Source organism: Thermobia domestica, chromosome 14 (assembly GCF_964235325.1).
Source record: "Thermobia domestica chromosome 14, izTheDome1.hap1.1, whole genome shotgun sequence".
Classification (NCBI taxonomy): domain Eukaryota; kingdom Metazoa; phylum Arthropoda; class Insecta; order Zygentoma; family Lepismatidae; genus Thermobia; species Thermobia domestica.
In genome coordinates, this window is record NC_137467.1 from 173,775,440 (window position 1) to 173,791,978 (window position 16,539).

Consider the following 16,539-nt stretch of genomic DNA (forward strand, 5'->3'; position numbering starts at 1 on the left):
TATATATATGAGGATTTTAAGACAAATTGCATTCAAATTGTGCCAAATATTGTATATTCATAAATACAATAGGGGCCCGCATGAGTTTCGGAGGGCCCGGGCCCCCCAGGATCGGCGCCCTTGTCCCCGACCTATGGATGATTCAATATTGAGACCAAAAAAAAAAAAAAAAAAACTAATTCCGGTTTCCACAAAAGTATTAATCTGAAGATGGAAATTAATCTTGGGGCGCTGGTAATCAATATATCTTACCGTTTTTACTCTGATAGAGGTGGACAGACAAAAGAATAGACTGAGTTATAAGACTACAAGTAGAATACCCATTCTTCGCACGGGGAGAATCGGGAATACTTTCATTTTGGACATAAAGTACTAATGGGGGCTGAATTTGGATTTAAACGGCATTGGAAGTATTTCTGTTCATCTCAGCGACCCCGAAAACTATACATTCAACACCAATTTAGGTCATTTTCGATTATTTTATATATCTCTTCTCCCCGCCCCAAATCTGCACCTTCGAAGTGAAATGATAAAAACCATCCCAAGCTCGAACCTCATCTATGACATCTTTTGTGGCAAATTTGATTGAGATCGGTCTTGTGGTTCAAGAGTTGTCTTTATTTTTATATATCATCTACTTCCACCTCCCCTACGTTGTATCATCAAAGTGAAATGATAGAAACCATCCCAGGCTTAAACCTCATTTATGTTGAATTTGATTGAGATTCGTCGGGTGGTTCAAGAGTTATTAAGTCACAAAACTAGTGACTTTCATTTAGATTTATATATAGAATAAGATATCAGAGATTTTCCGTGCTTATGCATAGCACTGTTTCCAACTCTAGGGAAGCGAACTAGAAATTATTAATAAAACCACGTAACTCTGTAGCAATCAGACATAGATTGTAATTCAAGTTCTATTTACATCAATCTTCATATCTTCACATATATTGCTCCAGATTCGTTCTTACGGCTTTCGTCCAGTCGTTCCATGCGACTTCACAGTTGAGCAACTTCGTACAAATAAGCTGCCAGCAGTTTTGAGCCTTTAATGTAATTCTTTACATCAATTTTCTCGTTTTGAGAATGTGCTCCATCATCTGCAGCACCCAGTGGTAGCAACATTATATTCTTGTCGGTAATTTTCTGCAATGTGGGAACAATAGGAATAGTTGCTCCCTCGCGAGTCAAATCAGGTTCTACTCCATAAACACACTTGATAGCCCTTCGCCCAGCTAAATAATTGGGGTGGTTTGTATCTGATATCCAAGGGGCACCACCGTGCACCATACAAGCCTTCATGCTATTGTAACTACCTCTTTCTGTCCATTTTTTATTTAAATATGACAGGACGCATTTTTTCACTTTATCAGGTGTCTGATTAGGAACAATCCGTATTGAAAACTTTCCTGTAACTTTAGATGGAATGACAGTCTTAAATCCAGGCTCGCTAAAAGCTCCTTGAATACCATGAATAGACAAGCTAGGGTAACGCCATCTAGACATCAAAATTTGCATCTTGTCTTCGTTATGGCATAGTCTCCAAGCTCCTATATCAGCCTTATATTCTTCCACATCAAAATCAATGTCTGTATAGCGTTTTGTTTCACCCGTTTTCATTGGTACGACATCATCCATAATATTTGTGATCAGAATTCTGCCTTCATTGTCAACCAAGGTATTCAACATATAAATTAGGTCGGCCATTGCTTCATAAACACTTCCACCGTGTACTCCACTATCAAGATCCTTGCAAGAACAACAAATTTCAATCATAAATCCACATACGCCTCGTAAACCGTAAGTTATGCATGGTTTCTCTTTTCCCAGCCAGTAATTATCTGAAATGCATATGTAATCTATGTCACGAAGAAACATTTGCTGTTTGGAAACAAGTAACTCTTCTAAACCTTCGCTGTCTGACTCCTCCATTGCTTCTAAAATAAACTTCACGTTAACAGGGATCTCCATACCCGTTACAATAAAAGCATTCAGCGCATTTAACCAGGCGACTACAGGCCCTTTATCGTCCGTAGCCCCTCGACCAAATAACTTCCCGTGTTTTTCCACTAACTCAAATGGATCCGTGAGCCACCCATCCTGTTTCAAAGCCGGCTGTACATCCAAATGACCGTACACACATACTGTCTTTTTCTTTGTATCATGTCCAATCGTAGCTAACAGCACGGGAGGTAAATTTAATTGTTTCCCATCAGAGAATATTTGAGAACCCACATCACATACTTGAGTTTCAGCTCCAAGATCTCTGAGACGGTCCTCTGTCCAGTCAATCATTTTTAAGACTTCTTGCCTTGTATCAGGCCACGTTGAGACCGATTGAATTGCAACAGCTTCTCTGAGTAATTCAATGTATCTTGATTTGTTTGCGTCTATGTGGTTGAATACTTTTAGCAAAACCTCTGGAACTGACATATTTATGTTAATTAGTTAATATGTATCACACTACCTGTTGTGCTAGAAACCTTTCGGATATTGTTCCAATGAATAAAAGCACTTTGTATCAAAGGGTACGCTTTTTGTAATAAGATAAAATTGAAGATAATTCAGAATTGACTAGCACAGGGTTCAAAATAGTTATTTTACTGTGTTTTAAATCTCAATTTACAGCATCATTTAATATGTATCCAATTGGTCGGTTGTCTTATCTTTAAATATGTAACTATTCATAGTATTCAATCGTGTCAAAGTAAATTTATATTTCGTGGATCTTTCTTCTTCTTTCATAGCCTCAATTGATATTTTATATCTCCAGGTGCAGACCGAGATCCCAGTTACCTGTACCACTAAGTTTTGTTGTTAGTAATTATTTTGTAACATAATAAGCTCCATTTAAAACTGTTGAAAGTGATTAATGATGATGATAAAAGGTGACGAATGAATCCCGATACCACCCAAACTTTGATGTACATAAAATTTAAGGCACAGACAGTATAGCTTAGTCGTATCTGTCACTAAAAATTAATAACAATCGTATAATTGAAATCGAAACCCTATCTCGGTTTTTTCTTTACTTATTTTAAGTAAAATTGTTATATAATTGCACATTGTCATCAAACATAATATTGCACTTAGGTTTGTAATTATTATATTTTGATCATTCTCAAGAGACCAACATTAAGTATTCTATATTTTAAATAGATATTTTTCCTTATATCCACATTAATTTATCTCAATTATAATTGATTAATTAGTCAATAGGTGATTTTCCTATGAGTAAAGGTGAAAGTTCTAGAAAGTTCTTTCACAAGCTACTTCTTGTATAATTTAATTGTATTAAATATGTTATATTTGTATAGCTGATAGTGTTTGGTTAGTAGGATTGAATTATTTTATGTCGTATTTTTATAACTGATAGTATTTTGTTAGTATGATTGGATTATTTTATGTCGTATTTGTATAACTGATAGTGTTTGGTTAGTAGGATTGGATTTTATATTATATTTGTATAACTGATAGTGTTTGGTTAGTAAGCTTGGATTATTTTATGTCATATTTGAATAACTGATAGTGTTTGGCTAGTAGAATTGGATTATTTTATGTCATATTTGTTTAAATGATAGTGTTTGGTTAGTAGGATTAGATTTTGTGTTATATTTGTATAACTGATAGTGTTTGGTTAGTAGGATTGGATTATTTTATGTCATATTTGTTTAAATGATAGTGTTTGGTTGTAGGATTGGATTTTGTGTTATATTTGTATAACTGATAGTGTTTGGTTAGTAGGATTGGATTTTAACTTCACTTTCACCACCAAGGAAGGCTATATGAGACGTACAGCTGTAGTTTCAGATGAAATTCGAATCTTTGTAATGAGATTATATGTCAAGGATCTCAAATGAGTAAACGAACTCGGAACCCGGTGCACCAAAGGCGTGTGCGTTATCCACTAGACCATCGGGGAGGGCCAATTCATTGTATTGCTAGTAACATTATTTAGATAATAATTAGAATTGTAATATTAATACTTAAAAGATTACCAAAGGTCCTGTGAAAACTCTTTTGAAAACATGTACACTTCACACGATTAGGTTATGCGATTCGATAATCGAAGGTTATGCGTAAATTTGATACTTCCGGCTCTCAATTCGTTAGTGTTAATAACCATATACGAGTAACAATGCTTATACCTAGACAGGATGTCAAGTTACCAAGATGGCCGCTGGATGTTCCACTAAGTTCTTCAGTTATATTTAAAACAAATTTCTACTTGAAAACATTTTATATTTTTGACAAATTTTATGTTGCTATGAAGTTTTAACTTTATACGGTTTAAGTTCTAATCATCAAGGCCTAAAATCAACATTATATTTTATCTCAATTTTGTCTGGTCACCTGCTAAAAGCAGACATTTCAGCCATTGTGGTTGTAGGAATATTCCAATTAGTGAAATCATTTTATTACTTAAAAAACAATTTCTACGGAAAACAATTTCAGTGACATAATCGAGAACACTCTACGACAGTGATGGCCAACCCGTCGATTGCGAGCTACTAGTAGCTCGTGGGACATTTTCGGTAGATCACGTTAAGAGGCCTCATCTCGGCGAAATTAAAATACCGCTAATTTTGCAGTAATTATGTGATATCTTCAAATAGATAAAAGATAATTGAAATGTGGAACAAAAGCGCCCTAGACAATATTGTTTTGCGTGAGGTACGGTTATCAAAAGTTACCTAGTGACTTTTCGTTTTCAAGTGTTTAGAAACGCGAAAATAAATGCCGATTTTCTAAATGACTCGAAACAGAAAGCAGATAAGTGAGTCGTGATAACGGTATCTCATGTAAAATTATATTGTCTAGGGCGCTCTTGTTCCACATTTCGATTATCTTTCATCTATTTGAAGATATCACATAATTACTGTAAAATTAACGGTATTTTAATTTCGCCGGGATGAGGCTTCTTAACGCTCCGCGTAACTAACCTTGATTCCTGTAAGGTCAATTCCTTGATTAATGTGAGATTTTTTTTAAAAGAAAAAGTTGGCAATTCTTTTGTTTGGTAGCTCACAGTAGAATTTAAAAACAGAACGATAGCTCAGAAGCTTCTTAAGTTTAGCGATCACTGCTATATGCCAACGGCTTAAAACTAAAAAACCCGTATAAGGGTATTAAAAATATATCTATATATATATAGGCAAATTTGCTTTGAGTTATCACACATAAAAGTCTACGTGTCTCTGAGCCGCAATTGCGAAGCAAACATGTAAAACGATTTACTTGTTCCAAAATAGTGAAAAGAAACACAAAATACATACCGTGTAAAAGCTTTCGCTAAATACTTCATCAAATGTATAGAGAAAACGCTTTCGCTAATACTTCATCAGATAGGAAGAGAAAAAGAAATCAATAAAGAAAGAAAAATTAAAGAATTGAAAAATACGTAACTGTGAAGTATTCAAGTGAGAGTTGTCCTAGAAGACAGTCCAACATCTTATCATATGTGAAATAAAATAAAAATAAGGCATAATTATAGTTAAAGGGGAATACACACTGGGAAACTTAATACGTAGTTTCTACGATCTCAAGACTATCGTTGTCAAAACAATGGAAAAATTACAGAAGAAAGGAAAAAAGAGGAAATATCCGATGAAGAGGAATAGTTGGTTATGTTTGAAGTAGTCCAACATAGGCCACTTTTTCCCATAGGGCCACTCTGCCCCATAGCTTACAAACTGGCATGAAATTCTTCGAGAACACCATAGTCTACTGATTACAGTGTCAAACTCACGGACGTGTAGTCCCAGGTTCGATTCCCGGCCGGTGCTTCCCAATTTCCGGCGTTCACTCAGCATCGTGAGCAGGGGCGGATCCAGGACCGACTTCTGGGGGGGGGGGGCGGTGAGTTGTCATACTGTTACTTAGAGCTTCTTTTAAGAGCTTCAAACTCTGGGATGGGTTTTATTTATATATAAAAAATAAGAAAGTTTTCCTCTTCTGGGGGGGGGGGTCGATCGGCCCGATCGCCGCCTCCCCCGTAGATCCGCCCCTGATCGTGAGGCAAACGCGGGAGTCACGTGAATAAAAGACGTGACGAAAACTAGGTCTAGAAAGCTTCTGAGATGTTTGTCACAGACAGGGCAATGCAGCGCTTTGACCACGTGCTCGTCGATAAGCTAGACGTAGTTCAACCAGTCGCTAACAGATGGCGTTGGAGCGGCTCATGCCCACAAAAAGGGCTGTTATACCAAGTGGTTTGAAAGAAATTCTTCAATGAGATTTTGTCATTATCTTCCAATATATGTCTACAGTGTATACGTATTCTAGTCAAGAACGATAATAAACTATATATATTGTCAATTATTATAAATATTCTATACTACAAATAAAGAGTGTCCCAAAAGAAATGCAACCCAAACTTTTGATCGAGTATACTTTTGTTGGATCGCTGAAACGTTGTTGCCAGAATGCTCTATTTTATTTTGTTCTATTTATTTATTTATTTATTTAATTTTTTGAATGTGTAAAATATACCTTTTACAATTGTTCAACGCTGCAAAACAACATCCAGTTTCTGTCCCATCGATGTGTACTAAACATTTATGTACATTAAGAATTACCGCGATTAATTCTTTTTTTCTGTTCCTTGCAATTGACTATAAACAATTTGCAAACGTTTTTAATTACATTTCTGGTCATTTAAATAATTACTAAAATTCAACGGTACGATGTGTGTCATTGGTTTTATTCTCAAAATATCTTCATGGACAACTTTTGTCACAAAAATCATGCCTCTATCATTTTTTTCTTATATATATATATACTCGATCAGAGCTCGGGACATTTTGTATTACAAGTTTTTTTTCTTCTTCTTCAATGAAGTGTATAACACTTAAATATTTTAATAAGTAATCATAAAAGATTAAAAGTTTATCAACTGAAAATAAAATATCATGTGTGAAACATAAGAGCCGCTACTTTATAGATAATCTTGTCTTTATGTTCTCAATTAATAAGTCTCTAATAGATAATACGGTTCTATTTCAGGTCCCTTCCTTCCGTGCCAGGACTTGTTCGACTGGTGGACGCTGCGCTGTGGAGTGTGGATTGTGTTTCTGTTGGCGATGTTGGGAAACGGAACGGTGGTCTTTGTTCTCATCTTCTCCCGCAGCAAGATGGACGTCCCGCGATTTCTTGTTTGTAACCTTGCCATGGCCGATTTCTTTATGGGCATTTATTTGGGTAATTTAGTATATAAATCCAGTTTACACTTATCTGCTTCTTCTAATAGACTGTGCTTTTTTCTTATTACTCTTTATTAAATGTGCACATCACAGAATTATTATTTGATCATATAAAAAACGGTGTTAGATCCCTCTGGGTAATTTCCTATACTTAACGCATCACCCAATAAGTTCGTAGGATGACTAATAAAACATCTTTTATGAAAAATTCCACTTTATTCGTCAATATAGTCTCCTTGAAGAGTGATGAAATACATTCATTCCAACGCTTCTCTAACATTTCGATGCCTTGTTTGTAGAATGATTTATCTTTGGCCTCAAAATAGTCTTCAGTTTCGTCAGTCACTTTATTGGAGCCAAGTCTCTCTCCCTGAAGCATTCTTTTTAGGTCTGCAAACAGGTAGTAGTCGCTCGGAGCCAAATCCTGAGAGTACGGTGGATGGGGACAGCAATTCAAAGTGCAGTTCGTGCAATTTTGCCACTGTTGCGATCAACTTGTGACACAGTGCATTAGCTTGCTGAATGAGTACTCTTTTTCTTCTACATTTGAGGTTGTTTTTTCACATTTTCTTCCTTCGAACGCACCAATAACGTCATGAAATATTCGTTATTGATGGTTCTTCCTTTCGCGGAATAATACAATACCGTGCGCATCCCAAAATAAGGAAGCTAAAACCTTATCAGCTGACATTTGCTATTTTGGTCGCTTTGGGTGGCTTTCGCCGGTTGCTGTTCACTCAGCTGACTATCGATTTGACTTTGAAGTGTAGATGAATCCATGTTTTATTCACTGTTACATACCGCAAGAAAAATCCTTTTTGTTGCGCTGAAACAGCTCCAAAGAACGCTCTGAATCGTCTACGTGTTGTTGGTTTTGGTCGACTGTGAGCAAACACCAGTGCCGTGCCATGGAAAATCAGCGCCCGGGGCGAGGGTATACGATGGCGCTCCCGTACATAGGAGTATGGTCGACAGACTAGCTGCGAAGTACTACCATCGTTGACACGAAGCGTAAGAAAATTTTCAAAAATAAACCCTGCTTTTCCTTGATTTTCAACACTTTTTGTTACCTTTTCCTTCCATTTTTTATATATATATATATCTTCTTTTTTCCTCCCAAATTTTGCGCCTCCTTACTTCGACACCCGGGGCCATCTTCCCCCCACCACCACCACCACAACGGCACGGTACTGGCAAACACGGATTCAGTTCGAACAAAGCCTTCTCATGGACAAATGTTCATGCAAAATAGTGAAAACACCCTTCTGATATCATAAAAGGTGTCAACTATATCACGCAACTTCAATTTACGAGCGGCCAAAACTATTTTTTTTTATTATGTTTTCTAGAAAAAACTTTTGAATTTGGACAACCAGAGCGTTCAGCATCATCGGTGTTTATACGACCGCATTTAAACTCAACAAATCCTTCTTAAACATTTGCTTTATCGGGCAGAGTCATAATAATACTTGTGAAGCCATTGCTTTCCTTAAACCTTATTTTTTTCTTATTAAAAAGCAATGCTTTATGAACACACAAAATTCAGATTTTTTTTTTTCATTATTTTGAAAATGACACAAGTAGCATTACTAGAACCACTGTCACTTGTGAATTGAATGTCAGATTGTTATAAAATTTTTAACATGTATCATCTGACGGTTAGCACTTCCTCAAAATCATATGGATTTGTGAATAGTGGCGACATCTATATGTCATCCTACGAACTTATTGAATGATGTGTTACGATGTTCCTTTCTTTCTATCTTTTTTGAGGTACTTTGTTTATGTGTTCGCCTATTTCCTGTAGATGCTATATTTTTTCTTGTTATGTTTTCTTTCCGCTTTTTTTATATATTCTTAATAGTTATGTAATTATTTTCATGTTGCGGTTTATTTATTTCTTTAAAGAAAGGTTGAAACACATTCTCTTATGCATGTATAAGTACTAGCACTTTTTTTTTTTTTTTTGCAATGTTTCAGTTGTTTACTGATAATATCTGCTTGATAGTATATGATTTGCTAAACATTTGACTAATTCAGTTCTTTTATATATCTAGTAAAATACTTACTGTTATGGGAATGTTCCTATTATCAAAATTTTCTTAAATAAATTTTATGACGTCACACTTTGCGAACATACTTTTCGACAATAAATAGCACTTTTGATATGCTCACTATGTTACTAAATATTATGTTGTTGATACTTCGTAAACATTGATAATTTTATGGATGGTATATTGTTGGGCTTTGCAATCGCAGGTTTGCGTAAATAATTGAACTTTTTCACTAAATACTATGCTGATAGTAGCATTCTCCAATAAACAGTAAAGAGTACTTGGCAATTATTATTTTTACTAAATAGCATAAATGCTAGAGATGTGGGCATATTAACGGTGACTACTTAGGGGCTGAGCTATGAATGGGGCTTGTGTTTGGCTGAGGGAAATGCTGGTTTCTGACTGGCTGAAGGATGCTGGCTCCCAATTGACTGTTGTTGTGGCTACGAGAGATGGCCTTGTTGAATAACTGTTTATTGTTCCTGAAAAGGGCCGGCCAGATAGCGCTGAGTTGAAAACCATTGTAACGATTAGCCCTCGTAATTTAACGCTTATATGTTGAGCTATCACGCCATTAACTACGCAGGGTTATCCTTTTAGCTTACCTTAAACTTTAGCTATTAAGTCCGATAATCCTATTCGACTAATACGACATATAAACGCCTTTTCTAGTTTTCTCCTTTGCTCTCTTCGTTGGTCAAGTGGTTAGTTTGTATGTCTATGATATGGAGATCAGCTGGGAGAGCAGTAGTTCATATCTCACTTTAAATTGTAAACCGTCTCATTTAGCCTCTCTGCTAACAAAGAGCATAAGTAAAAATCAATCAATCAGTATAACTTCATCCTGTTCCTTGTTTCCCTAAATTTTTGGGCTGCTTCCGGGCGTAGGAAAATGTATAAGCGTACTGGTGTACGAGGGAAAATCAAAAAGTAAAGGGACTTTTGAGAAAAAGTACATTTATTCTAACGATACAAAACTGAAACATATTATTTTGCTACATAATCTCCCTGTTCTTAACGCAATTTTCCCCGTGCTTCACAATTTTTTTGATTGCGTCGGAAAAAAAGTTTCTCTATTGGTCCTGTAACCAATTTTGTATCGCATCAATGACTAGCTGATGGTTGACGTTTAAATTTCTTAACGTCTGGCGATGATGGGTGTTTCCAAACCATGCTCGTAGCCTTACTTTCTGATTCGTGATGAGGTACCCAAATTTCATCTACATTAACGATTTGCTTTAAATATCCATCTCCCTCACGACGATAACGGGCCAAATGTTGACGAAAGATGTCCAACTTCTGTGCCTCATGCTGCGCGATAAATGGCTGTCACAATACTGCGCTTGCATTCAACGAATAATTTCCGCAGGTTTAACACCTTCCGCAAACAAAAAGCGAATCACTGCCCTCTATTCCTCCTTAGTGCAGATCGACAATGGAGCTGCCATATTTAACGGTCTTCTACGCTCCAACGACCAACGCAGGAATAAAAGTGACACGTTGCATAGAAGTGTTGTAGACGACACTAATTCAGCTCTGTATACTAGCAGTGTTACCAAGTCCTAGTGCAAGAAATTGCAAGTTCTTTTACTTTTTGACTTCTCCTCGCACTATTATTTTTTAATTTGTTCGTCTGTTTAAGTTGTACAAATGTAAATGTACTGTTTATTAATTATTATTATTTAATATTTCCAGGTTTTCTTGCGGTTGTGGATGCTTCAACACTGGGTGAATTCCGAATGTACGCCATTCCCTGGCAGATGTCTGCAGGCTGTCAATTAGCAGGATTTCTAGGAGTTCTAAGTTCGGAGCTGTCCGTTTACACATTGGCTGTGATTACCTTGGAACGAAATTACGCCATCACTCATGCCATGCACTTGAATAAAAGACTCTCCCTGAAGCACGCAGGCTACATAATGGCTTGTGGATGGACGTTTGCTCTGATCATGGCGCTGCTTCCGCTGTTCGGTATCTCCGATTACAGGAAGTTCGCTGTTTGTTTGCCTTTTGAGATTGGTGATCCATTTAGCTTGACATACGTTGTGTTTCTAATGTTCATCAACGGCGTTGCATTCCTTATTCTTATGGGTTGCTACTTGAAGATGTATTGTGCCATCCGAGGCTCACAAGCCTGGAATTCTAACGATTCCCGAATCGCCAAACGCATGGCGTTATTGGTGTTCACAGACTTTTTGTGTTGGTCTCCTATTGCATTCTTCTCATTAACAGCTGCGTTTGGTTTACATTTAATCTCTTTAGAACAGGCTAAGGTGTTTACAGTGTTTGTTTTACCTCTGAATTCATGCTGCAATCCCTTTCTCTACGCCATTTTGACGAAACAATTCAAGAAGGATTGTGTACTCATCTGTAAAGCTATTGAAGAATCCCGAGTGACTCGAGGAATCGGCAGATGTCGCCATAGTTCCAATTTTAGTAACAGACAAACCCCAGCCAATACCAATAGTCTTGTTGGAAGATCGTCTCAAGATGGCCAACCCTGTAGCTGTCAAGCAAAACTCTTGGATGGAGGCGCTGCTCCGCGGCGGTTTTGGCTCCTGGGTAAAATGTCTTGGCTACTTTGTTATAGAGATGGGTCCAGTAGATCACGGTCTGATCAATACGCCTATCAAATCGCAGAGATCCAACAAAAACAACAGAAACACAAGAGGACTTCATCAGTTTCCAGTGAAAATTTTAGTTCTTCGAGATCTGATTCATGGAGGCAAAACCATTGTGGAATTCCCTTACGACTTCTCGACCCGAAACACCGTTCCTCATGGTTAATCACCAGAAAAACTTCCCAAGACTCGAACCTGTCCAGCTCGAGAAACGATTCGTCCGGAACAACTGCAAGTACAAGTACCTGGCGCATGTCGCGGTCCAGCGCTTCCAGTGATGCAGCTTATCGTCCAGCAAGAACTGCTGCAGCTGTAGCTGCAGATCCAACAACAGCGGCAGCAGCCGTGGCCGTGGCCGCTGCTTCTAGTGTGGTCTCCTCGCCACCGTTACCAGTATCACCACCGTCGGCAGAAATTGAACCTGTGACAGGTCGTGTGGTTCCTAAGTCGAAACCGCGACTTACGAGGCAAGTCGCTGTGATGGATGATTCCGATTTCGAATCTCCGCGTCATGGACCTCCAGACACTGAAATAGATAAGAAAGGACTAACCGTCCGTTTTCTGACCACCATCCCTTCGGATGACCCCAGTCAACTTGATCCTGATCCCCCGCCCTCCTGAATAATGGAGCAACGTACACCCAAAACGAAGCATGTAATAGTGAAACTCTGCAGTGCCAATGTTGGTGATGCAGTGTAAATGCCAAGCAGATCGAGCACAGTTACATTTTACAGTGTTCGATGGTGGTATACTTGAGGCCTACAGCAAGGACGTGTCTTTTTTGCATTATTTTTTTAATTACATGAAAGATAGAGACTTTCTATGAACAAATACTGAACACTAATTGTTGCCATAAAACTCAAAGACGTTTTAAATATTTATTTACAAATACACAGTAGAGTAATACTTCTAATATGGAAAGGAAGCAAGAAACACCTGTGTGCGTGAATATGTCTATTTAGTGTCTTATCTAAGAAAATAATTTCGACCTTTCAGATAGCAATCAGGTTATCATCAAGCAAGATTCTTAAGTTTTACTTAATATTAGAATTTCTTTGGTAGATACAATTGTGATTCTTTTTGTTTTAAGTTCTAAACTTTGCATATACATTAATATTTCATCTGTCTTTTAATGTAAAATACTCATTTTGTTTCATTTAGCTATCTTTCAAACTGTTTTGAAAATTTAATATTGGATGACCCTGTGTTGTGCTCAAGTTACAGATTGGAATATAGTTTAATTTACAGATCATATTACCCAACAATAATAAAAAAAGAAAGATGAATCGTGGTTTAATATGGTGTATCATCTTACATTGCGACCTTTTAAGTTATTTGTTTCATTAAAAAAAAAAAAAAATCATAATGGAAGTAGATATCCCATGCCGTAAGCGTCGGTGGACCACCCATGGGCAACTAGCGACATCTCGCCAAAAATTGGCGGCTCCGCAGCGATGGAAATAAAATTCTCGCTTGTAGAGGGATAAATCGTTGAGGTCTTCTTAATTTGGCTAATCAAAGTGGTCTTCTAACCGTGTATATTCGACGATAACCGTTTGGGATCAGATAAAATGAGTTCACCATGTAATTTTATAACAAAATGACGTACGCCTATTTACTTTATTTCATAGTTGTCCCATATTCAATTTCCAATGATCAGCGACAGTTGCCATCTAAATTCATACAATTGTAGGCACTCATCTCAATTTTTTTTTACTTCATGATGTAGAAGCTCTTGACCCCCGGAGCTCACTTTAGGAACAATTCGTCAGAAAAAAATAATGTATAATAATAACCGCATGCACATGACTGACGATAGTTTCTGTAGGTCCCTTCGCGATTTTCTGCAACGAATCGAAGGAGCGCCGGGACCAAAATGAAGCCCTTCCTGCTACGCGGTGGTAACTTCAACATCCCGACTCTAGATATCTGTTTCGACTTGACGAAGTCCTGCCGCCAGTGGCACACTAGCGGCAATGTTTCGACGCGTAGCTATATCGACGATCGACATTTACCGGCAAGTGGGCCACTAGGTGTTGGCGACGTTTACGGCATGGGGTAACGTAATGTACGTAAAATATCAAAATTGATTAGAGACAAAACTCTGCAGTTATATCAACTTTGAACCGATACCTGAAAGGACATACAAATTCGATTACATTTTCTTAGTATCCTTACAAAGAACTTTTCATTACTAAAAGGAGAAAAGGTATTATAGAACAAGGGAATATACCAAAGCAGATTGCTTCAGATTCGAACCCAAAGTTATAAAAGAACACAACACGATTCTATTGCCTCAACTCAGTTGGTCATATTTTTTTCTTCCGTATGTGATAGGTGACATATTTTTACAAACTTTTGCTTTTTCTTTCTTCTTGATGAGGCACATTAAACTATAGTTTCCCGTGCACGTTTCTCTTCAGAGCAGTATAAGATTAACAACGGAATTGTGTTTGAATATGCTTCATATTTCTAGTCTGCGAGCTAATCATGTTTGTGTAGAGTAACCACGTTGGAAAACTGCTCAGATTTTAAGGTAAAACCAATTCTACTATCTGTCTCTCTCTATATAATATACACAGTATATTTGGTCATCTGTTTCTATTGGTGTGGCACAATTTGAAAGATCCACAATTGGATCGGTGGCATACCGTTGTTATTTATGTGACAATACACAGTAATGCTTTGACTTTTAGGTCACTAGGAACTGTTATAAATTGACTTGCAATATGATCCTTGTACCTCACGCATTTAGTATTGTTGACAATAGGTGAAGAACATTAGTGATCATTGTATCAATTATATTTTTGACTGTAAATGAAATTAAACGAATATAATTTTTCCTGCTTCTTTCCATATTGACCAAAGTGAGAACTTACAAGAAGAAATAAACTGGAACTATTTATGAATGGTCTGTTGTTTTTAAAACGTTTATTCCTATTAAGACAAGGAATATGGATACTTTTTTTATTATTTCGAATGTTATGTACACGAGGAGTATAGAACACTCTCAACCCTCCCGGGACTATTAATGCTAACTACTGACGCGTTCTAACACTTTATCTTTGCTTCTAAACAGTGCCGTGCCGTGGAAAATCTGCACCTGGGGTGAGAGTATACAACGGTGGCCTCGTATATATGAGTTAGGGCGACAGATCAGCTGCGAAGTGCCACCATGGTTGGCAAAAAACATTTTTAAAAAATCCCTGCTTTTCCTTGATTTCGAACACTTATTACTTTCTCCTTCCATTTTATATATGTGCACATGCAAATTAAATATTAGATTGAAAAATACTGCTGTTGATCTAAATTATTTAAAGTAATTTTTCCTCTCTCTTTTTTCTTCTCTTTTCTTTTTCCTTCCGAAATTTTGCGCCCCTTATTTCGGTGCCCGAGGCCGTCGCTCCGTTCGCCCCCCTCAAGGCACGGCACTGCTTCTAAACATGGATACAAAAAGTTATCTTTGGTATACTAAACGAAAATATAGAACCTTCTAACATTGCGCTGTGGTCATTAGTATGATCAAATTATTTAACACCTCGTGTAAGTCGATTCTATCAACATGTCGATTTTATATGGACTTGAGATTGGGCCGATTTTCTGTTGGTGGAGCGGTGTTATGCCTACAAAAGTTTCGTGGCCAAAATGCTGCGGTCCTGAGAGGGTTAACCGGTACAACCTATGCAACAAGGTAGATCTCGAAAGTAGATAATGTGTCAAGAAGAAAATGTAAATTACAAGATATTTTATTGTGTAGTTGTGTTTTATATTTACATGACAAAATGAAATAAATAACTGGTTAAATATTATATATATTATATATAAATAAATATATAATTATATACATTAATAATAAATGTGTATGTTTAACAAAGTGTCTTCGTGCTGCCTGTTTTGTATGAATGAAAATTTTAGTATAAGAATACAAAGCAAAAAAAGAAAATATTTAAATAAGTTAATAAATGAATACTTGTACAGTTACAGCTGAACGAAATACTTCAGCTTTCGGAGGACTTTTAGGGGTTCTTCATAAAAGATGCAATATTGTTAGTGATAACAGTGATACATTTTCGCATTGTGTAATATAATACGTGCATTTATGCAAATTATGTCCACGGTTGCATTTCAGAAATAAAAGAGAATTTAAATTTCGTTCACTATGACTGGTTTTCTTTACCCTCATATAACCCAAGGGAAAAAAAGCATGTGTACTGCCACAGTGCCAGAAGGTAGTAAAAAAAAGTCTAGTGTGAGCAGGGCCAGCTCTACCATATGTGCAACACGTAAATTTGCACGGAACGGCAAGTTTCGAGAGGCACCAAAATCTGTCATAATTATATTATTTAAAATAAATATTCTTTGTTGAAAACTGAGTTCATGATATCGATGGTCAGAACGGGTTCCTGGTGGAACCGGTTTTCGGGTCTGAACGGATCCGGTTCCGGAACCAGGTCTGGAACCGATTCTTCAGATTCAGGTCTGGAACCGGGTTTTCGGATCCAGGTCTGGAACCGGTTCCTAAGATCCGGTTCTGGAACCAGGTTTTCGAATCCAGGTCCAGAACCGGTTCTGAAAACTGGATCTCTGAGAACCGGTTCCTGGTGGAACCGGTTCCGCCGGAACCGGAACTTTGTGGCCATCTCTAGTTCATGATGCTGGTAG

The 16,539-nt window shown here is 37.2% G+C and overlaps 1 protein-coding gene and 1 pseudogene across 1 annotated transcript in view; one reads left to right on the plus strand and one right to left on the minus strand.

Moving 5' to 3' along the window:
- rk (G-protein coupled receptor rickets) overlaps nt 1-16,034 on the plus strand; it is a 604,059-nt gene extending 588,025 nt beyond the window's left edge. Inside the window, exons 16-17 of the mRNA XM_081739199.1 lie at nt 7,006-7,200; nt 10,955-16,034. Of these exons, the coding sequence (XP_081595325.1) occupies nt 7,006-7,200; nt 10,955-12,498 (1,739 nt within the window). The 3' untranslated portion in view covers nt 12,499-16,034. The remainder of the gene's footprint in view (nt 1-7,005; nt 7,201-10,954) is intronic.
- On the minus strand, nt 897-2,751 carry LOC145670482 (cytosolic non-specific dipeptidase pseudogene; annotated as a pseudogene).
- Nucleotides 16,035-16,539: the final 505 nt, after the last annotated feature.